General features: G+C 37.8%; 1 protein-coding gene across 1 annotated transcript; it reads right to left on the reverse strand.

Annotated features, from left to right (window-relative positions):
* Window positions 1–221: 221 nt before the first annotated feature.
* Window positions 222–24,393, reverse strand: kcnj21 (potassium inwardly rectifying channel subfamily J member 21). The gene is made up of 4 exons (XM_084385285.1): window positions 23,964–24,393; window positions 12,294–12,427; window positions 9,763–10,630; window positions 222–1,559 (listed from the first exon to the last, which is right to left on the reverse strand). The coding sequence occupies exons 2-4, from the start codon at window positions 12,369–12,371 to the stop codon at window positions 1,177–1,179; spliced, it is 1,329 nt and encodes a 442-aa protein (XP_084241411.1). The 5' UTR covers window positions 12,372–12,427; window positions 23,964–24,393; the 3' UTR covers window positions 222–1,176.
* Between the last annotated feature and the right edge of the window lie 369 nt (window positions 24,394–24,762).

A 24,762-nucleotide genomic window follows, 5' to 3' on the forward strand; every position in this document is an offset into this window, starting at 1 on the left:
GTGATCTAACAAAGCTAAAGAGGAAATATTAACCATATATGCTGTTTATATTGCTTGTAATTGGGATGAAGTCAACATCTGTTGAGTATTTTAACATAAATTGTTTGATTATGTTAGATTAAAAACCCCAAAATGCAGCAGGTCCACCAGACCCACGAACACTGGCTGAATAACAAAAATATGAACACCACACAAGGGTTAAATAAATGCAGCCTTGGTGAGCATAAGAGACTTCTTTCAAAAACATAAAAAATGTCTAAACTTTTAACAGGTATGTTGAAGTGCCTGCACAGTGTAAACAGCACATAGGCCTAGTGTCTGAGAAGAATAATATTAATGAATTTTTCACTTCCTGTAAATAAAACAGAAACAGAATTTTATTAAATCTGGTGTAAAAAAAAAAGAGCTATAAATAACAGTGAGGGTATTCCTCAAGCGGAAAAATGAATGTTAGACATAAGATCTGGAAAATGACTAAAAATAGTAGCTACAATGTGTTTCATAGATTTTCAATACAATGAATGAGGAACAGTTACATTGTGCTTTCTGTTTGCTGGGTGTTAATATCCAACTTTTAGAGTTTATGATACATACCTGTTAATTATTTTCAATACATGAGTATGTTTATGACTCCATACATGATGTGCAATTCTAAGCATCTTCAATATTCCCTTTATAGAGAATGGAATGTCCTTCATTAATGAAAAAAAAAAAAAAAAAAAAAAGTTTTTTTACCAGCAGTTTTACACAGAAAATGCTGTAGCATAGTTATAAGCACCATCTGGGCCAATAAATCGCAATCCATACAAATAAACTGGATTTAGAAATAGCCTACTTATAAACCTCTAAGCAATGATGCAAGCTCAGTAGCGTGTGTTAAACAAGCACAGCACAAAGCTGCAAATATTTACATCTTATTTAAATAAATTGCATTTAAGTCCAAGCTGAAATAGGTTTTCATTTTTTGCGCCTAAAATGCAAAAACTTACCCATGTGCAATTTTGCTCTATCCTTGAAAACAGTTAATAAACAGTACCAGTGTGGGGTCAATGACAAAATGTAGGCTTATAGATTTGTAACTTTATGTTGCGTTTATGTGGCTGAAGTGAGTTTTTCTATCTCTGTCTATTTCCATCTGCCACACAGGGGCAGCAAAAGATTGCAGATTGCAGTGAATCAAAATTCTTGCTCGCATTCCAGTCTGTTCACATCACCATTGCTAACAGTCTCTTCTGCTTCTGCTGCTGCTGCTGCTGCTTCTTCCTTGTGCTCCTCCTCGGGCATCTCCTTTGGGCTTAGGGGCTCTCCCAGGGTTGCTGGGGGTGAAATAGGGGGCGAAATAGGGGGCGAAATAGGGGGCAAAGGGATAGCTTCCCCTTTCTTTGCCAGTTCTGCTAGCTCCCGTGCGGAGCAGGAAGGGGTTGGAGAGGGATATGTGTGGTGGAAGGTGTCATAATCCACCTCGTAGAATCCCTCCTCCAACGAGAGCACAGGGGTGAAGCGTTCTCCCCAAAGCACCTCTGAGTTCAGGTACGAGCTGCGGGCTTGACATGTCATTCCTGTGGGAAAAGACAGAAGGAAAGGGTTGTGAGCGGCACAGAAAAGAACAACAAAAATAGCAATGAAAACAGAAAGAGACCCTGTTTCCAAATTACTATGGTGTGGACAATCATATATTAGGCTACGTTCAGACTTCAGGTAAAAGTGGGCCAAATCTGATTTTCTTTGCTTATAATCTACCACATGGAATCTGATCACATCAATTCTGATTTGGGTCACTTTCATATGTGTGATGTCATATGAAGGTTTGCAATGCGACCTCAGTCTAAACAGTCATATCGGAATTCATTGGACTATTACGTCATTCGTCACAATTCTGCGCTGATGGGAGTCACTCCAAATATTTTGCATACCGTTGTGCTGCGTCCCAATTCTCCTACTTTTAGGGCATGGTAAAAGTATACATACTTTTTTTGTGGAGAAAAAGTACATACTTTTGTGTGTGTAGCAGAAGAGTATACGAGCTTTGGGAAATAAGTCATAAAATTGCGTCTTCAACGGACGCTCTGTCACTAGTTACATACATCCTGTATACACTGGCCTGTCAATCATCTTGTCACAGTTAACATCCTCCACATTTAATTTTGTTTAATTTCCTACCATATTGGAGAGAAAAGTAGTAGCACGTTGATCTGCCAGTCGTGGGTCTTTCATGCAGAGAATTCTGCTCATATTTTTGCATGATGTTGCATTTAAAAGTTAATGGCCAAACAGATCTTTTTAAAAGTTCACATTGTTGTTGCAGATGAAATATAACACGGATAACATTAAATTAATATTTTTTTGATCAGGTTAAATGTTGATATTTAGTCACTCAAACCCCTTTATCTAAACCTCTCTACTTAACTCTCAGTCACGTCCATCCACCATGTTTGTAGTTTTTTAACACTTTTTACTCATGTTTGTAGTTCTGGACCAAATCCTCCTCCAAAGCACAATTTTGTGGGCAATATTAGGCATTAGAGTGTGCACGGATCCACAAAATCTACCTTTTGGCATACTCTTTTCAACATTATATCCTTTGGGACACACTTAGGCTCCATCCGAAAGCTTAGGCAGCTGACTTGTTGCCTCGCTGCCTTATCAGGCCATGACTTTGCAGTATGCCATGTTTATTTCTCTAGCTCAACTGTCACAGAATGGAACACACAGGATTGTGGGATATCAAAGGCAGCGAAGGAAACATCTATGCTGCCTTCAAAAATTGATCAGATGAAGGTATCTCAGGAGACAGGAAGTGAGGCTAACATTGGATTCTGACGTGCCTTGAAGCCTTCATACCTTTGAAAGCATCCTCCGAAGGCAGCATTTTTAAGCTTTCGGATGCAGCCTTATTCTAATCTACATACTATTTAGGATGGATAGAATGCACTATGCACATTGGGACGCAGGGCTGGTTCTTTGAATATGGAAGGCGGCAGTGAAGTTAGTCAGTGGAGGAACTGTGCGCCGTTATAAACTCATAAGAATTATGGTGACAGGCAGCTAAGCAAACATTGGAAATACTGTTCGAGAAAAACGATCCTCTCTTTCTCTTTATCCTCGTCTGCGCACAAATTGGCTGGTTTCTGCAGCACATCACCTTATAAATGAATGCGTATATGTTGACTTAAGTAACCTCCATATTTACTTCTGCATCCTGTATTTGCTATCGTTCTTTTGTGCATGCGAGGAAGTTCAGGATCGTGACCTTTTCACACTTGAATCTAATATTGGCCACATTTAAAAAATGTTTTAACATCAAACAAAACCATAAGATCTGGGCAATAAATCAGAATTGAGCACTAAGACTTGCAGTGTGAGCATGGGCTTTGTTCATTAGAGAAAAATTTAAAGAATCAAGACTCTTGTTAAATTAAAGCAGCACTCAGTAGCTTCGGAATTTCTACGCTGTATTCTCGCTTTTTGCTCGCAGGTTTCTCTCTAGAGCTCCCCCACAGCTTCGGAATAGATATTTGACAACACTGTTGTAAAAACTCGTTGGTGATTCTCAGACACCAGAGGCTAGTAGATCAACGACATCAAAGCAGATGGGACATTCTTTAAAACGTCGTCTTCATTCAGGTTCGGACAGCGTGAGGGAGCGCAATAATGACAGCATTTGAGCAGATTTCTTTTGGCCATAAAGCAGTTGTTTACATCGCGAGACCTGATATCACGCGATACTTCCTGACGCGGCGGCCAGCGGCCCGCCGCCCCAAAGTTGCAAGTGCGTATTTTCCGCTCACGGGCACCAGGGGGGTGCGAAACGACCACCATTCAACCCGAAATAAGTATTATAACCATTCCAGTGACTCCGAAGCTGTTCAGTTAAGGTAAAAAAGTTACTTAGTTCACCTTTAAATGCAAAGTAGGACAAAGAGCAACATTTGGAATGTTGAAAAATAAATACATTATTAGATACATACAGTGGGTACGGAAAGTATTCAGACCCCCTTAAATTTTTCACTCTTTGTTATTGCAGCCATTTGCTAAAATCATTTAAGTTCATTTTTTTTCCTCATTATTGTACACACAGCACCCCATATTGACAGAAAAACACAGAATTGTTGACATTTTTGCACAATTATTAAAAAAGAAAAACTGAAATATCACATGGTCCTAAGTATTCAGACCCTTTGCTGTGACACCATATATGTAACTCAGGTGCTGTCCATTTCTTCTGATCATCCTTGAGATGGTTCTACTCCTTCATTTGAGTCCAGCTGTGTTTGATTATACTGATTGGACTTGATTAGGAAAGCCACACACCTGTCTATATAAGACCTTACAGCTCACAGTGCATGTCAGAGCAAATGAGAATCATGAGGTCAAAGGAACTGCCTGAAGAGCTCAGAGACAGAATTGTGGCAAGGCACAGATCTGGCCAAGGTTACAAAAAAATTTCTGCTGCACTTAAGGTTCCTAAGAGCACAGTGGCCTCCATAATCCTTAAATGGAAGACGTTTGGGACAACCAGACTTCTTAGAGCTGGCCGTCCGGCCAAACTGAGCTATTGGGGGAGAAGAGCCTTGGTGAGAGAGGTAAAGAAGAACCCAAAGATCACTGTGGCTGAGCTCCAGAGATGCAGTCGGGAGATGGGAGAAAGTTGTAGTAAGTCAACATCACTGCAGCCATCCACCAGTCGGGGCTTTATGGCAGAGTGGCCCGTCGGAAGCCTCTCCTCAGTGCAAGACACATGAAAGCACACCTGAAGGACTCCAAGATGGTGATAAATAAGATTCTCTGGTCTGAAGAGACCAAGATAGAACTTTTTGGCCTTAATTCTAAGCGGTATGTGTGGAGAAAACCAGGCACTGCTCATCACCTGTCCAATTCGGTCTCAACAGTGAAGCATGGTGGTGGCAGCATCATGCTGTGGGGGTGTTTTTCAGCTGCAGGGACAGGACGACTGGTTGCAATCGAGGGAAAGATGAATGCGGCCAAGTACAGGGATATCCTGGACGAAAACCTTCTCCAGAGTGCTCTGGACCTCAGACTGGGCCGAAGGTTCACCTTCCAACAAGACAATGACCCTAAGCACACAGCTAAAATAACGAAGGAGTGGCTTCACAACAACTCCGTGACTGTTCTTGAATGGCCCAGCCAGAGCCCTGACTTAAACCCAATTGAGCATCTCTGGAGAGACCTGAAAATGACTGTCCACCAACGTTTACCATCCAACCTGACAGAACTGGAGAGGATCTGCAAGGAGGAATGGCAGAGGATACCCAAATCCAGGTGTGAAAAACTTGTTGCATCTTTCCCAAAAAGACTCATGGCTGTATTAGATCAAAAGGGTGCTTCTACTAAATACTGAGCAAAGGGTCTGAATACTTAGGACCATGTGATATTTCAGTTTTTCTTTTTGCAAAAATGTCAACAATTCTGTGTTTTTCTGTCAATATGGGGTGCTGTGTGTACAATAATGAGGAAAAAAAAAGAACTTAAATGATTTTAGCAAATGGCTGCAATATAACAAAGAGTGAAAAATTTAAGGGGGTCTGAATACTTTCCGTACCCACTGTATTTTTTTATATTTTGATATCTAATGCTATGACATTCATACAATTTTTACTGTGGCTTATGTTTGTAATATGTTAAATATAAAATATAAAATTGATCATTATTACTTCATTTTGAAAACAATACTAATTGTTTAATCATTTAAACTCAGTTTAAAACCTAACAAAAAAAATGTTGCGGCAAAATGTTTACTATTATTTGATATTTTATTATGTACAAAATACAACTTTAGTGTAGTGTAAATATATAATATAGTACACATATGACCGTTGTACGAGCTGAAAATGCTTGAAAAGTGTAGAGATAAAACAGCAATGCAGAAAATATTCCAATTTTCATCCTGATGAGATCAGTTCAGCGTTGGCAACATATTAATCCCTCTATAAAGCCAACTTCTGTAACATTTACTGAAGAACCTGTTCCATTTCATCTTCAAATACCTAAAGATCACTGTGCGTCTAATTGTGCTTTTGACCTTTTAAGGTTTGTGATGATCCTGCCAATATGTCAACAGGAATGTGCTGTAAGCTTAATTAATTGAAAATATCATATTTCCTGTGAAACGCACAGACATGTAGTATGCACATGTCATGCACCGCTAAATATTTATATGCACACCTCCTAAAAATAGAATACAAGCTTCTTAATCATCTGCTTAAGTGAAGCTTAAATGTACGCATCAATTACTCCAGAGACACGCAGTGACAGAGCAACAAAACACTTTCAACAAGCATCACTTTTACAACCACTTTTAAACACACACATAGTGATATATAGCAGCTGTCATAATGAATATAAATGATATCCAGGAAAAACTCAGCAGATAACATCCATCAAACACATCATAATTCATGAGATTCCCAGTGTACAGCAGTTCAATAACCACACTGGGTATGCGTCTATAATCAATGCATGCTACTGCAAAACCACAAGAGAAGCTTTAGTTTCAGTGCTAATGCTCCGCAATTGACTTTAACACCTCCATTCGGACATTTTAAACATGAAGTCTGTTCATTTAAAAACATTTAATTGTGAATAAAATGCTTTGTTAGCCACCCAGTGCAATTCCAAAACATTAGACTAGAACCAAAACCAAAGCCTCGCTGGTAATAAAGCCTCAATTTATAAAAGGAAAGTGGTTTAAAAACATCTAAAATCCTGCTAAGAGCAGCACCCCGTGGGCAGTTTAAAAGGCTTCATTTAAGGGTATGTTCCAGGTTCAACACAAGTTAAGCTCTCTCGACAGCATCTGTGCCGTCGACTACCACAGAAAATAATTTCATCCCTCAGTTTGTAAAAATGTGTTTGAAATAATGGAAGTCTATGGTGCAATTAATTGCAGAGGGTTTAAAAGCTGAAATGTGCAGCTTGAATTTTCTGTTAAAGCACTTACATTAATTCTTTCATACAGAAAGACTATTGAAGCTGTAAATTTGTCTGAATCATCCTTTTAGTGGTGACACTATTGTTCTAGGTGGATGAACCTCGGGTTATGCAAGTAGTTCCTTCGATTTGTTCATGACAGTATTGGAAATAACTTGCACAGATATGATTGCACAGATATGATTAGTAAGCACTTCTATCACAATAACATCTGCCCCCGATTTCACAGACAAGGCTTAAGCCTATAGTCCCAGACTAAAATGCATGTTTGAGCTGTTTTAACTGAAAGCAACTTGCACTGACATATCTTAAAATATGTCAGTGCCATTGTTTTGTCTCAAGATGCACACCAGTAATGTTTCTTTTCTAAGGCGTTTATAAAAGCAACTTAAATGTCCTAAATTGAACTAAGGCCTAATCCTTGTGAAGAATGTCAGTAACCAAACAGTTGATGGACCCCTATGGAAGTCAATGGGGCCAATCAACTGCTTGGTTACCCATATTCTTCAAAATATCTTCTTTTGTGGTCAGCAGAAGACACAAATTCTGGGGTGGGGATGGGGGGATCACGTGAACAAAACAGGGAGTTTTAATACAAGACGAAACCAAAAAAATGACCGGTGATAATCTTACATAACCACAGAAACAAACAAGGAGATAATCAGTAACCAAAACTGTACAGAGCAGAGAAACAGGAACTAAACAACACACAACAGAATATCAAAATAAGAACCCAAGTCCAGTTCCAAACCTGTATGACATTCTTCCTTCTGTGGAATTCAAAATAAGATATTTATAAAAGTGTGTCAGTGTTGTTTTGACCATACAATGAATCATATAATCCATACATGTTGTTTTGGACCCCATTGACATTCATGATATGGACAAGAACAGTTGAAAACTTATTCAAAATATCTTCTTTTGCATTCCACAGAAGTGAAAGTCAACAACATGAGGGTGAGTAAATATAAAACTTTTTTTTTTTTTGATGAACTACTCCTTAAGAGTGAGTTTTTGCTCAGGTTGAGGCTTAAACTAGAATTGTTATGAGAACATTTATCATTGTTATTAGACTAAGTTCAGTGTCTCCCTGATGTCATTACCCTGATTGGACATGAGTTATCAATCTTACTTCCATTACTAATAACTGTAAGACATGAAAAGGGAGACGTGAAAAAGAAATCAATAATTATTCTTTATAATTTTCCAATTTCATTAGGCCTTGAGGTTCAGTCCTGACCTGAATAGTTTGGTATCATTTCTGAAACTGATTATTTTACTGTTATCCTGCTTTTTGTCTAATAATAGATAGGTTAAACCTACATCGACTGAAAGTGGGATGCTCTTGAATGTCAGATGTGTGACAAAAAAAGTATAACTGCACTGAACAAGCGCAATGATTGTGGACTGAATCAAGCTACTCACTGCATCCCACTTCTGAGCGATGATTCATTATTTCAGATGTAGGAGAGAGTGTGTTAGTGAGCCATGTGTGTATTTATGTATGCGTGAGAGTGAATTGCATTATAGTTCTTTCAATTGTCTTCTGCTCGCTAATTTCCCCGAGGCGGATCTATTGACAGGCCATGAGCTTGTCTTACTGAGAAACATCTCAAGAGTCCTCCGTCTTTCTGCTCCATGCAAGGCAGCATTATGTGTCTATACTGACATAAAGCACAATGCAAAAGCTAATTAGCCTAGTGTAATTGCAACTGCTGTCACATGAATTCACTGTCAATATAATTGGTGAATCCCATGAAAATACCACATCACGCCCCGCTGTCAGCATTCTGTTACCAGGGGAACTGTGGTAAATCTGGTCACTTTTCATATTTGACTTTCAAGCAACACCCATTTAAATACCCATGACTCAGGAGCTCTGATATACCTAGAGGTAGGCATTCACAAAGCTTTTTTTTTTTTTCCCATTTCACATTGTTAAAGGAAAAGTTCATCCGAAGTTAAAATTCTGGCATCATGCTCTCATGCTTATCAAAAACCTTATGATCATCTCCCTACCCTAGAAAATAAAAGGTAATTATTTTGAAGAATATCCTCACAACTCCTTTTAATACAATTGAAGTAAATGAGGACTGAGGGCGTCAAGCTACTTAAAGGACCCAAAAGCACCATAAGATTTTCATAAAAAACGACTCGCATGCTATATTCCAAGCATTCTGAATGTTTTCATATCATTCAACAACTGCAACCAGATCAGAGAGTTTAACTAGATCATTCTTATTCATTAATAAATCGTTTGTTTTTTTGTGAACTGAATCAACAGATTCATTGAAAAGATTCAACAAAAAAATGATTCAACTGCCTTTTCATCCCACAAAGGTATAATTAAGCTTATGAAGACTTGAAATATAGAAATATAAGACTTACAATATACAATTTTATGATATCATTTTGTAGTTCTTTGTTGTCATTTTTGAGCTTGACAACTTCAATTCTTAAAAAAATGCTTTCCACGGAAGAAAGACAGCCATACAGGTTTTAAATGACAATTTTCATTTTGGGAATTTTAATATTTTATTATATGATGTAAAAATTTACATTTTAAATAAATGGATACTTTTTTTTTTACTTTTTTTAATTAAGAATTGGTTAAACATCTACTTTAATTATCAAATATTTGTACTTTAAATATTGCTTTTTAACTTCAATACATGACTACTTTTGAATGCCAGTCAATGGAGAAACATGTTGTTTTGCCTGCATAATGTTGTAGTTATGATATATGCCAGCAGGGGAACAAAACTCATCGTTCCAGTTACCCTCGCTCTCTCATTCTCTGTTTTCTACACTCACCTGTGGCCTCTACCATTCCTTCCAGGATGACCACTATTTCAAACTCTTCTCGTGCCAGTTGCCCCTGAGAGATGTTCCAGAAGGGGCTGTTCTTGTTGATCTCATGGCAAATGATCAGCGGTGACACCAGAAACAGTCGATCGTCCCCCGTGTCAAAGCCCACATTAATGTCCGTCTGGTTTAGGGGGATGAACTCTCCTTCCTTGGTCTGTTTAGAGCGGATGAGCTTGGCCCTAATGGAGGCCTCCACTATGTGCGAGTTTCGCAAGTCACCGACACGAAACATCAGACACAACTTGCTGTCCCGCACGGATACCACAGCTGTGTTGGAAAACATGAGTGTTTCGGCGCGTTTCTTTGGCTGTGAGATTTTCACAAACATGCAACCCACCATGAAGGCATTGACGATGGAGCCCAAGATGGCCTGCACCAGAAGCAGGAGGATGCCCTCGGGGCATTTGTCCGTTATGACGCGATACCCATAACCGATGGTGGTCTCAGTCTCGATGGAAAAAAGGAACGCAGAGACGAAGCCATTGATGTTATTCACACAAGGCGTCCACTCGTTGTCATCAGTATGGTCCAGATCTCCACGGATGTAGGCGATGAGCCACCAAATGAGGCCAAAAAACACCCAGGTGGTGGTGTAGACCAGCGTGAAAACCAGCAGATTGAACCGCCACTTTAAGTCCACAAGCGTGGTGAAGATGTCCGTCAGGTAACGGTAGGTTTCGCGCACGTTTCCATGGTGGACATTGCACTTGCCGTCCTTTTCCACGTAGCGCTGGCGCCGTTTCTTCACCGGACCTCCTGCAGGACCGGAAGCATCTCCTCCTCCCCTGACAACCATCGTACGGTCTGTGGGGATCTACAGTCATGTGCGATTGAATACAGCAAGAATAGAAAAAGAAGAAAAAAAAGAAACATTTCAAGATAGGCTAAAAAAATAAATAAACAGTAGCAGAATCCATCAAAATATGGTCAACAAAACTTAAACGCAGGACAGTCAATAGCCGCTTTCCGACCGGAGGAACCTTTTCACAGTTCCTAGAACTATTGGCTAAAGTACCCGGATGTCGGCGTGTTCGCACCGCAGGAACTAGGAACGATTTTAGTTCTAGGAACTCTATTTGGAGGAACTAATTTAGGTCCTACTTCAGAGTAGGGTCTAAACCAGCACTATAGGAACTACCCGTGACGTTAGTATACGCTGATTGACCGAACGCACGCGGAACACCAGCACCCGCCATTTTTAAAACAGCTATAATGTAAACACACAGATTATAGCCTATATATTTACTCCAGAAACTAACTATACAAACATGGAAAACAGTGATAGATGGGTCTCTAAACCTTTATGCTGAAGAAAAAATCCAACGCAACTTTGAGGGGACCAAGCCAAACATGATTATGTTTATCTGCCCAGCTAGCAACACTGGACATCAACCACACGGCATAGGCTAATAACCTTTTTTTCATATACTGTCTACTTTCTATAACAGTTCTATCTAATAACATGTTAAACAGTACTGTTAGACAGATCGCTAACTAATAAACACAGAGAATGCGAGCATTGTTTGCTCTGGCGTTCTCAGCGCCGCCAAAATAAAGGTCCGTCGCGCCGTCAAAATAAAAGTCACCGTGCTTGCGTCACTCCCTTACCCCTCCTACCAGTTCCTATGGCCACTTGGCCAGTGCGAACGCAAACAGCAAAACCGAGTTTGGGGGAGAGTAGTTCTTAGAACTGTTTAGAAGTGGACAGTTCCTAGAACTAAGTTCCTGTAACTACTTGGTCGGAAAGCGGCTAATATCACTGTTGGTGAGTTACTAACTAAAAAAACTAAGTTTTTTCAGTAACAAGCTAGTTTTTACAGCATGTAGCAGTGTGTTTCAGCAATGATACATTAAATTGATCAAAACTGACAAAAAAAGACATTTCTAATGTTAAAAGATTTTTATTAGGGCCTGAGCACCATTGGTGCGAGGATCCTCTTGGAATTGCTCCGTTTATTATTATTATTTCAAATAATTACTGTTCTTTTGAACTTTCTATTGATCAAAGAATCCATAAAAATATCAATCGGTACAACTGTTTTCAAAATTCATAATAAAAAGAGCTGTTTCTTGAGCAGCAAATCAGCATATTAGAATGATTTCTGAAGGATCATGTGACACTGAAGACTGGAGTAATGATGCTGAAAATTCAGCTTTACCATCACAGGAATAAATTACATTTTAAAATAAAATATACTTAAATGAGTTCTTTAAAATTGTAATTGTAAAATTGTTTGTATGTCTGGATATTTGATCAAATAAATGCAGCCTTGGTCAGCATAAAAGACTTCTTTCAAAAGCATAAAAAAATTTCCCAACCCCAAACTTTACAATGTAGTTACATTTGTTAAATTGACTGTAGCTGAACTACTGTAAACTATGAGTAGCTTAGCAAGCAACAGTTCCAAAGTAGCTTTCCCAACATTCACTCATGTAAAACAACATTAAAGAACAGTAAATGTGATAACTGAACTTACTTTGTCTTTGGAATCAATCCATTTTTTTGGCAGCTTGATGCCCTGTTTTTCCACATCCTGGCCCTTAAAACTACTCATGGCCCGGAAGCCGTAGACGTCGTCACCAATCCAACACAGTAGCTGGAGCTCTCCAACTATTAAAAGCAAACATGACAGCTAGTCGGTTAAACTGGTAATGGAGAGCAAAGTTTGGAGTAACTTACCACAAATGGTGAGACAAATGTGCCTTAAGCTTGTTGCTCTACAGTGTTGAGGAATTTTTATGTATATTTTTATTTACAGCATAGGATACTGGTGTCCACACCGGCTAACCACAAAGACCATCCCAGCTACGGAACATTCTCGGAACTTTGGCTAATGTTCAGCCAAGGTTCTCTCAAAGTTGTGAAAAAAAATTTGTTCAGTTATCTGGTCTTTAATAATGTTCTTAAAATGTTAGCACATGATGTTCACATAACCAGAAAAAAAAAAAAAGGCTTTTTAAACATTTAAAAAACTGGATGCATTGAACATTCAGAAATAAGCTTTTTTTATAACTTAACGGCAATATTTTGTTGGTGAACAGAACGGCTATGCTGGTCCACCAGCCCAGACTAGGACTAAACCAGCACAGTCTATTCAGAAGGGGCTTTACCATGAGTATTTAGCATACAAAAATAATAATCATCACATATTCGAAGTCCAATTACTTGACAATCAACATTTATCTTAAAGAAAAGGCTACAAAACCCTGTACATGATTTTGTATCAGCCTCATCTCTCTTACAAATCCGTATAACGCTTTATTTCCATATTATTGATCTTGTTCACTGACTGCAGAATTCCACATCTGTCACCACAAGTTAGCCATTAGCTCACAGGTCTCCAGTGACACTGCGACTCTCTGCCCAAGTATCACCCAACAGCACCGACAGCAGGTGCGGGCGAGTACCAGTGGGTTTCTTCATAGCACACAAGTAAAAGCAATATTAATGATGGTGGGCTCCATGGGGAACATGGAGCAAGGCAGGCTGTGGCAGATGGGGACAGACGGCACCCACTGGGAGATCCGACATATATGTATCATGTATCAGATATGAATCAGACATACACAGGTCCAGAGAGAGAGAGAGAGGATAAAGGGAGAGAAAGTGACTAACTCAAATGCAGATAAACTAAAGCAATGTGAAATGATTTATTGTGTGAACTAATGAATTATTTATACAGTGCTAATATCTTGACTTGTTTGTTTTTCCATTATTGTGGCATGACAAATTTCCTGTGCAAGATTAGAAAGGTGTATAACAAATATCTTTAGGAGCCAAGAAGACAAATCGTCCCTATTTACAATAGCAGGACCATAAACAAGCTAAAAAAAACGTAATACATATTGCTGAATATTTTCTTCAATGTGTCCTTCAAGCGGTAAAAAGTTATTTTGCTGGTTACTTGCTATTTTTGCTCCTCTAATGATAAAAAAACTACAGAATAATTACCTGTGTCATCAATCAGGTGTTACTGATTGAAACAATGGTTTTAAATGAATGATTTGAGTGAATGATTCAAAGACGGTGTTCCTGAATGAATCAGTTGGTGAATTCGGAAACTGCATGTGAGCATACTACTCTCACTATAACTGCAATACACTCCTACTAAAAATAGTAAGAGTTGTTTGTGGTTCTGAATTCAGAAAGTGTTTTTGAATGAATCAGTTACATGAATGATTCAGTGACTCACTCAAAAAGACAGCGGTTGCATCCGAAATCGCATTCTTTCCTACTAAATAGTAGGCGAAAAAACGGTATGCGACAAAAGAACTATGTATAATGGACACTTTACTATCCTACTATTTACTATACTCATAATAAGTACCTCCTCAAGAGAGTATGCGATTTCAGATGCAGCCAGTCACTTGTTTCAAATTCATTCCTGAATGAATAGGTTGAGTAAATGAATAAAAAAAAATAAAAAAATCACAATCAAAACTGCCACGCACTGCCATATCGATGTAACCTGGTGAAAGAGTCACTGAAAAATCTCTGTAACTGTTGTGTATATAAAAATATGAAAGGGTTAGTTCACCCAAAAAAAAAGTTCTGTCATCAATTACTCACCCTAATTTTGTCCCAACCCCGTAAGACTTTCGTCCATCTTCGGAACACAAATTAAGATCTTTTTAATGAAATTTGAGCAATTTCTGTCCCTTTGTTGACAGCTACGCAACTGACACTTTGACACTTCCAACTAATCCATAGGAATTGAGTAGTTAAGTCCAATTTTTCTGAAGAGACATGATCATTTTATGAATTTAGGCTTTTTTTTTAAGGCTTGAACAGATTGAATATAGGCTTTTGATTCACCTATAAAAACATGAGGGTGAGTAATTGAAGACAGAAATTTCTATCCCTTTAAATATGTTGTAATATTTAAAAGTTTATTTATGTTTCAATATGATGAACTAAATACAAATAAATATTTTGCCATTCAAAAGTTTGTGGTCAGTAAAGAAGTCTCTAATTTTCACCAAGGCTGCATTCATTTGATAAAAACAAAAACAATAAAAACAGTATTATTTAAAAAAATATGATTATAATTTAAAATAAATTGTTTTGTATTTTAATATCTTTATAAATGTTTTTTATTTATCCTGTGATGGCAAAGCTCATATGCTGATTTGGTGTTTAAAAACAACCGTGATACATTTTTGTAACAATGTAAAAGGCTTTACTGTGTGTCACTTAATAACAATATTCATTTCTTTAAAAAATGAAATTAAAAAAATTCTTACTGATGCCAAACTTTTCAATGGTAGTGTAGCCTATATATTGCCTAACTATTACAGTTACAGTTGAATTTCTATTCATTTTAATTGCACTTACTTTCAAATTTGAGTTGCAAACTTGCAACTCTGTCTTTTACCTCATTTTAAAATCAAATGAAATCCAGGAAATTAAATTGGGATTCTTAATTTAATTCCAAACAGCACACAAACCCAGGCTTTACCAGAACTTTAGTGTGGAATTTCATATACCGGAACAATGAGTCCGATACCATTAAAGAGGCTTTGCCACATAATTGAATAAGTGCTGTGGGCAGACACAGACGCTAGGGTTGACCAAACTGCAGAGACAGCAGCAATGCTTCCTGCTTTTCATGTCTGTAGCTTATCCTTAAGTCAACACAAACACAAACTGATTTCATCAGAACTGGAACACCGGACATTTACAAAGCAATCCATCTCCTGTCCCTTGCATGTTCGCTGATTAAATATTTTGACCAATTTCAATGTACCACTAAAAGTGCAGAGTTTCAGCAAATCAGAACCCCAGGGCTGAATTAACCAGGACACTGTCCTCTCTGCCCAAGCTACATTTTGCAGTCCACCCTGCAGCTCGGCCACAACTGTGCCACTGTCACTCTGCCTAAACTGGTGCATCATCACAAACAGGAACACTGGATATCACCAGGGGTCATTGTAAAATATCACCAACTGGAGTGAGCAGCAGGAGAGCACTCTTGTTCCTCTGTGCCTCTCACTGAGACGGAGCAGAGCAAACAACCATGACAAGCCGTGAGAGATTGAAGCACTTTGCGTCTTTTTGATCATGGTTTCAGTATGACTTGAATCTCTACTGGGCTGAAACGATGTGTTGACATTATCGATTACGCCAATTACACACTGTATATATTCATCCCTTATCCCCGGTCGTGTTTCACAATTCACACAAAACAAAACTCTAGAGCAGATGCTAGTGGATAGTATGGCAGCGCCGCTTAGTATGAGCCTGCACATTTTCAGGACTCACAACAATTGTTAAAGAACCAACAAGGACTGTAAATGCTTAGTAACCGAGTGCAGAGAGTACGTTTGAGCTGCGTGCCTTTTGGAGCTGAACGCAAATAATTTCTCCATCTCCGTGAGTAAACTAAACCCGTCATGATTATACAGTTCACTGTGGCTCTCACATTATATGACGTGGCAGACAGCTAGTGGTCCAATGTGATCCATTCATTCAGTGCAGGTTTGTCGAGAATGCGGTTGTGTATACATTGGTTGTCTAAAAAATTTATATAAATAATTTAAGCGCAATAAATATTTAAATGTTTTACTTGTGTTTTATTTAAATGTTTGTTCTGATTTTTCAAAAAGAACACATACACACACACACACACATATACAGTGCTATGCATAAGTTTAGACACCCATGCTAAAGTTGACTAAAAAGAGGAATAAAAAAAATCATCTTTTGGAAATTGAACTTAATGCCTTAATTAAAAAAAATGAGGACAAATCCAACCTTTAAGGACACCAATTTTCTTTGTGAATGAATAATGTATCGTAAATAAATAAATGTTCTTCCTTAAAATACAGGGTGCATAAGTCTGGACACCCCTATGTTAAATTCCCATAGAGGCAGGCAGATTTTTATTTTTAAAGGCCAGTTACTTCATGGATCCAGGATACTATGCATCCTGATAAAGTCCCCTTGGCGATAAAGTCTAGGGGGGCTGATAAAGTCCCCCTAGAGATTGGCATGGTTTTATTTCAGTTAGCCTAATAGCTGGTTTGATTTGCATTGAGAGATGATCTTATGGAAAGTACAGTACTCCATGCCAATCTCTAGGTATGGTGAAGGCTATGTGATGATGTGCGGCTATTTTAATTCCAAAGGCCAAGGGAACTTTATCAGGATGCATAGTATCCTGGATCCATGAAGTAACTGGCCTTTAAAAATAAAAATCTGCCTGCCTCTATGGGAATTTAACATAGGGGTGTCCAGACTTATGCACCCTGTATTTTAAGGAAGAACATTGATTTATTTACGATACATTATTCATTCACAAAGAAAATTGGTGTCCTTAAAGGTTGGATTTGTCCTCATTTTTTTAATTAAGGCATTAAGTTCAATTTCCAAAAGATGATTTTTTATTCCTCTTTTTAGTCAACTTTAGCATGGGTGTCTAAACTTATGCATAGCACTGTATATATATATATATATATATATATATATATATATATCAAAGTCTGGGTCTGAGATAATAGTTAAACAATAAAACCTATACATAAAACACATTAAAAAACAAAACAATTATAGGCAAGGTAAAAAGTTTCCAAGACAGTTTTACCGTGACCTTCATTAAAAAACGTCAGACAGAGAAGACATAAAAATGACTATAATGCTGAAATCCATTGCACAGTGCTCGAGGAAAAATCCATTGAGATGGCTTAGACTGATCTCCGCCACAGGCTCTGACCTTCACGCAATCCACCGTTGTTTAAATGTGAAAAGTCTTACTTCACTTGCTTTATGATCTACAATCAGTGGTGAAAAAGCCTCTGACTACCTCAAGGGCAAAAACAGGCTTTTCTATTGCAGACCCATCCAACACTGGGGAACTGCAGAGCGGTGACATAGAACACTAACTCACTGACTGCTCCCACCATTTGCATAATTACCTTTTCAACAATTTTTACATAATCCCTCTGTTTCTGAGATAGACTGGATCATCATTGCCAATGATGCCTGGAGAGTTCACCTTGAGTTCAACATTTAGCTGTGGTCTAATTGCATCATGGATGTCCTGTGTGTATTCAAGTATTAAACTGCACTACATGCTACATGCATCCACTGATGACTCTTCAACCTTTGCTAATGCTGACATAAGGAAAGGTCTGATGCTCTGGAAGCTTGCCAGGACATCAAATTGGAATTCATAACCTCTGACATGTCAAACCACTGAACCCTGCACCACACAGAAGGGAGACTCTAATGGTTTAACTTACTTATGAAGCGTCTTTAAAAGCCGATAATAATTTGCATGGAATTTCAGAATAGCGCAACCTGCATCTTATACACCTTATTTAATTTCAAAACATTACTGCAAAGGATAAATACACAGTCTGTTCAGGTCCACGTACCTTCAGATCATTTCGTTTTTTCTTATTTTCGTTTTTGTTTTCATCACAATTCTAATGGTTCTAAAGCACCAAATAAAACCAAAATAGATAAACAGCTTGAATATTTGATCTCTACATGTGGGCGGGAATGAAACGGCCCTTTCCACTGATTGGTCAACCAAAGATCAAACTGTGCCATCATCAGTTCTTCCTCAGTTTCGCGCAACAGAAAAATAGTCATCTGCTGCTACAGTTGTATGGATTATTAAAACTGAATTGCATACATTACATTGCATAATTTTGCAATGAAATTGAAATTGCACACTTCATCTTTAAGACAGTACAACCTACTGAATGGACCCGTATGCTGAGCCTTGTTTTCATTCACAACAAATTAAATACGGCATCTACTCTGAATAAAGTCCAAGGATATGTTATCTACACTGTAAAAATATATTTTTATAGTTTGTTATCACAAAATTGTTTCTTTTGTCAAAACAACTTAGATCATTTTTCGCGGTTCAGATAACATAATATTTTGAGTTTCTATTGATTAAACCAATCTCTTGTATTAACTACATTTTTTAATTTCAATTACCTTAAAATTAAGGCAACCAGGTTACTTACTTTTTTTAATTAAACTAACAATAATTATTTTACAGTGTATCAATTTGGTAGAAAAAAGTATGCTTGAAAATAAAAGAGGTTCTAATTTTTTAGCAATCAAATCTATATACAATATTGTTCAAACGTTTCAGTTTCCACAAAAATATTAAGCAGCATAACTGTTTTCAACATTGATAATAATAAGAAATATTTCTTGAGGATTAAATCAGCAATCAGCAAGACTGGAGTAATGATGCTGAAAATTCAGTTTTGCATCACATAGGCTAAATAAATTAGATCTGAAAATATATGTAAAAAGACAATTATTTTAAACTGTAATAATATTTCACAAAAGTACTTTTACTGTATTTTTGATCAAATGAATGCAGCCTTGGTGAGCAAAAGAGACTTATTTCAAAGAAACTTACTGACCCCAGATGTTTGAACGGTTGGATAAATCCTATATATTATTTAAGTAGGCCTACAGTGAAAAACTAAATAACATCCACATACAATCAGTTCAAAATAAGGCAGGAAGGATAAAATGCAGGAGGGCCATCATAATTTTCCATCATATACGCTGTCAGAATGGAGATGGTCTCTCATTATGCACTTGTCTATTTACAAAGCCCTTTTATCAGCAACGGAGGGCATCTTCATCTCAAGCGATAAAATAATTTGCCTGTATCTGGCAGCTGTCTATTCTCTGCAAAACAACAGATACACACAAGCGAGTGGAGAGGAGAGAGCTGTCCAACATGGCCCAAAAATAGACCTGCATTTTCAAAGCTTTTGGTTCACTGATGCCACTCCACTCGTGTAGAGTAGGTAAGGGTTCGGACAACAATTTCATACATATCATCTTATGTAGCTTTCAATAAATGAGAAGAAAGATAAATCAAAATCTTTAAAGGGATAGTTCAGCCAGGAGTCTTTCTACGGTGGCACAAACAACATTGGACCCCACTGTGTGAAGAAAAAAATATATATTGGTGAATAAATGATGACAGAATTTTAAGTTTGGGGTGAACTATCCCTTTAACTAGGGTATCCCCCCCCTGACAGATCTGGCACTCTTCTGAGACCCATTTGAAAAAGTTTGAGCCTTGGATTTCCCTTGGGGATCTCCTCTGAGAAAACTGCTTGTCCTGTTTCATTTTGAGTTTAATTACAGCCTTGGGTTACATTCTATGTCTCCATTTAGTCTCAAATGAATAAAAGAGCGCTTAAAGGAACCTGAACAGGGCCTTACCGTTTCCTCATTAATCTATGGAGCCGGAAGGTAATCCATTACATTTATGAAGTGCTATGGGTCTCTTTTAGCCTGAGGCGAAAATGATTACCTTAAAGAATGACGCTTGTCTCCATTCAAATAGTAATTAACTGAGACTATGATGGGATAAACTTATATTGCTCATTATGTCTTTGACAATTTCAATATACCAATTTATTGCACATGCACGGGAGCAATTTTAAACACATTATTGATTAAAGATAAAGCAAATTTCTGTCATGAATTCTACAGCTAGCACTAAAAGACTTGAATTTGAAATATTCCACCTTTTAAATCACCCAACAGTCCCTCTGTTCTCTCGACCAGAGTTCACACTAAGAGCGTAACCATGTCTCGCTTAAGTTCACAGACACCTTGGGGTTTGTGCTACATTGTAATGGACTGTAAGCTGTGATCTCCATAAGTTAGAGGAAATGGACAGCGCATCTCACCCTGAGTTGACCTTGACACAAGCAAAAAACAACAACAACAACAATGTGAGCCGGGATGCCCAGCCAAGCAAAAGCAGCACTGCTTGAGTCTATCTCCACTGCTGATGTCAAATATCCTGATGGCTATATGTGGGGAAACAGGCGAAGTATCACAGTTTTCCCTGAGCATTTCCATTACACTGCCTTTTGAGAGAAAACTAATGCAACTTTGGGTTAGTTACACATACTTTAAAGCAAACATGCATTTATGGACCTCATACGCTGATTTCACGCAGCCGTTATTTTGAAATCGAAAGCGAGGCTCCGGTGGGAAGAAAACCGGAAGTGTCGCCTTTAATCATAGGAGAGTCGTGAATGCGATGGCGTATTGTTGTGTTTATTGATGTTGTGTCAATTCTAAAACTGTACATACATTTCTTTCATACTTTAGACTATATACAGTGACATTTATTTATAAATAAAATAATTTTTTTATATATAATTCAGAGAGTAAAAAATGAAGCAGGAATGAAGTATATACATATCCTATATTAGATATTATCTTCCAATAGTGTAAATCGCGGCAGCAGCTTCAGGTTGGTAGTCCAAGGCATTGTTGTTTATCTGTACTTCCGGGGTTCTTCCCACCGGAGCCTCACTTTCAAGTTCAAAATGGCGGCTGCGTGAAATCAGCGTATTGTATTGCAGACCTAGTCTCTGCTGTTTCACGTACGATGCAAGTCTTTGTCACAGTATGTGATTGTCTTTAAGTGCTGTAATCAGCTGTGCATCAGTGTGCTTAAACGTGGGAAAGACATTTGGTTCCTGCGAGGAAAAAAAAATGCTGGGTGAACAAAGTCAAGAGGTTTACATGAGTTAATTTATGCAGAAAGTATGGAGTTTATTTCTGGTAATAAGTGGCACAAAATGAAGGGATTGCTTCAAAGACATTGTTCAAAATGAGAATTCTGTCTTCATTTACTGACTTTCATGTTGCTCTAAACCAATTCGGGTCTAAGAGAGTAAAATTTCAATTTGATTTGAGACCATCTTTCTTGACTATTTTTCTTCATCAGAACACAAAAGAAGATTTTTTTTTAACTGTTTATATCCATACAATTACGGTCAGTGGGAACCAAAACAGTTCAACACAGATGCAAAATATATTCTTTCATGATCCATAGAAGAAATTAAGTCATACAGGTTTGAAACAACACGAGGGTCAATAAATTAAGACAGAATTTTTGGTTCAACTATTCCTTAAAACAATACCATCTCTCTCTCTCTCTCTCTCTATGCATTTCTCATACTTTTAATTTTTGATGATGCATCTGAGACGCTCAAGACTGAAGAATTTGAAATATAAGCATTGTCCCAAAATGCCATCTAAGCAGCATCCTAATACACCTCATAAAAGATTTAGTGGTAGACCTCATAGCGGCTGGATGTTGTTCGCCTTTGAAACAATGTTCACCCAACATATGCCACTGCACTGGCTAGGGAAGAAAAAAAATACTAAATTTGCCTGTAGGTCTGGTGAGACTTTGCCTTTTTAAAAACATTAATATGACAAACAGGGTTTGATGAGCTCACCATTCCCAAGGCTCATTCCCTGTCAGTTCGAGAACGATGATTTATTCAATAGCCTCCTAGAAGCGTGAGTGACAAACAGTCGGCTCCTGTACTCCCATAAAAACCATGCTCAGGTTTATGTCTGAATTAATCATTCATGCATGTCAATTATTTAGGCATACATGTAATTCTGATAGAGAAAGTCCCATTTTTCAGAAGACAGCTGTGAACCACATGTAGAAAAATCGATAAACGTGTCACGGTTATTCAAAAATATCTGAGTATTCTAATGACATTTGAATTGTAAAACATGTCATAATTTTCACACATTTGCAAATAATTCATTATATTATAGTATATATTTCACAAGTGCCTGACTCTTTTTGGAGGCTCTTACAATTGTAAAAATGACTTCTTTTCCCCTGTCTGCTGCATTTACCCCCAGTTTCACAGACAAGGCTTATACCTTGCATGCTTGTTTGAGCTGTTTGAACTGAAAGCAACTTGCACTGACATATCTTAAAAATATGTCAGTGCCATTGTTTTGTCTCAAAATGCACACCAGTAATGTTTTTTTCTAAGGCATGTTTATTAAAGATACATAAATGTCCTAATTGAACTAAGGCCTACTGGCTTAATGCTAAGACTAGTCTTACAAGTTAGTCATACATTTTTCATTTCATATCTTTTTCATGTCAGTTACATAAAAACGTAGATTGGTCTAATTTGATACCGAAAAGTATGTCTGATTGCCCCTTGACTAACTGCTAGTTGTTCGCACTAGTTCTTAAGACACAGTCTTAACATAATGGCTATTTATGCAACTGAGGCCTTATGTTATAGCTCAGGATACTCATTAGTAAAGGATTAACTGTGCATTTCCTTGTATCGTCATCAGACAACCAGTGTTGTCAATATGTAAAGAACTGGAAGTATAACTGAGCACCCTTGGGCAAAGAAGGGGTCCTGCAGCTGAGGAAGGGAAGTGCCAATGAAATAAATGGAAACACTTAAAGCCAGTTAGTCACCAGTTCAACCAATCAGAAATGAGCTGAATGAGATGAAATCCCTGTCGTACATGAACACCACTCTCCTGAGGTGACAATGTGTAGAAATATAAAGGATTTACAGGACAAAAAAACAACAAACAACAACAACAATGTGAGCTGGGATGCCCAGTCAAACAAAAGCAGCACTTAGCAAGCACTTAGATTTGGGTCGACAGACCTCGTCTCATCTGAATTGTGTTGAATTTGCTAAATAACATCTAACCAAAAAAAAAAAAAAAAAAAAAAAAAAGAAGTATAGCTGCTGACCAGACTGAGGAGGGTTGAAACACTTCTCAAATACCCAAAGAGGTTACACAAAAAGTGTATACATTTTCCACACTGTTATGATTTAACCTTGCTAACATAGCCTACTATATCAATTTGTTCTGTATTTGTATCCAAACTGTATATGCTGGCTGAATTAAAATGTTTCCCTTAATTATATGAATTGAAATAGTTCAATTCAAAATAAAATGAGGGTGGCGAAATGGCATAATAATCAAGTGAAATGTAGGCATATGACTACAATAAACAAAATAACTAAACAGTAACAAATGACTGTTTTTATCAGTAGTGAGGTATAGCATCTTTGTGCTTGACATTAACTTACACAGTTTGGGGACAAATAGTAGGTTTTTAAACTACTTTAATTTGAAGCAGACGAATATGGGAATATTATACAAAAGCATGAGACATACAGCAGAAAAACAACAACACCTGGCTACAGATGTTAAAACTCCTCGGAATTACACTGAAAACAGGTGAGCTGTCAAAAGCGCGTCAATAAAATGTAAATCTTGAAATATCAACAAAACAATCATGCAGCAATTAAAGACAATAAAAATGAATCGAAATACTCACTTTCGTAGTTCAAGTTAGTTCCTTGCTTTGCTTCCCAGTGCCTCTCCAATCTGAGCTCATTTAAAGAGAAGCGCGCGCGCCAATGTTTGCTTTAAAACATTGTCTCCAAGCGTATAACAGACAATATGTCGACGACTTGAAGGTCTTTAAACCGTTTCGGGTTAAAACCACATCCCATGAAGTCAGACGAATAAAAGAATGAGTCGCGCAAAGCGCAAAGCTAGGGTTCTGGCCAGATCTCCGGTTCTCTCAGACCGCGGGCAGATCCACATGAGATGAAGGTGTGTTGGATCGTAGTGTCAGTGAGCTCGTTCACTCGCAGGAACACTGTGCATAATGATGTGGAATCGGTAGGCGAAACACAGGAGCATGAGCGAGCTCGTGATACACATGTCCCCTCCCACAGGTCCTGTCTCTCTTCAAGCGCGTGCAGCACACAGATGCATTTCTCACTTCAGGATAATTCAACAATGAGGTCTGTGATGCAACTGCACAGTGAGATCAATGACAATGATGTCTCATTGTCTCATGGCAGGGGGCACATAAATGTGTAACATTAGTGATTTATATATATAAATATATATTTGGAGATTTGCATTATTCAAACTGCACAAAAGCAAAAAGTACAGAATAATTAAATGCACTTGACATCATGATGTACTGAGTTCTCATCAGTGTTAAAGGCTAATTCAAATTCTCATTATTCTCTTCATTATTGTGGAGCACAAAATAATATATTTTGATTGTTCTTTTCTTACAATGATAATCAATGTTTTTTTGGATGCCAACATTCTTTGGA

This window comes from Rutilus rutilus (assembly GCF_951802725.1).
Source record: "Rutilus rutilus genome assembly, chromosome: 17".
Lineage (NCBI taxonomy): Eukaryota > Metazoa > Chordata > Actinopteri > Cypriniformes > Leuciscidae > Rutilus > Rutilus rutilus.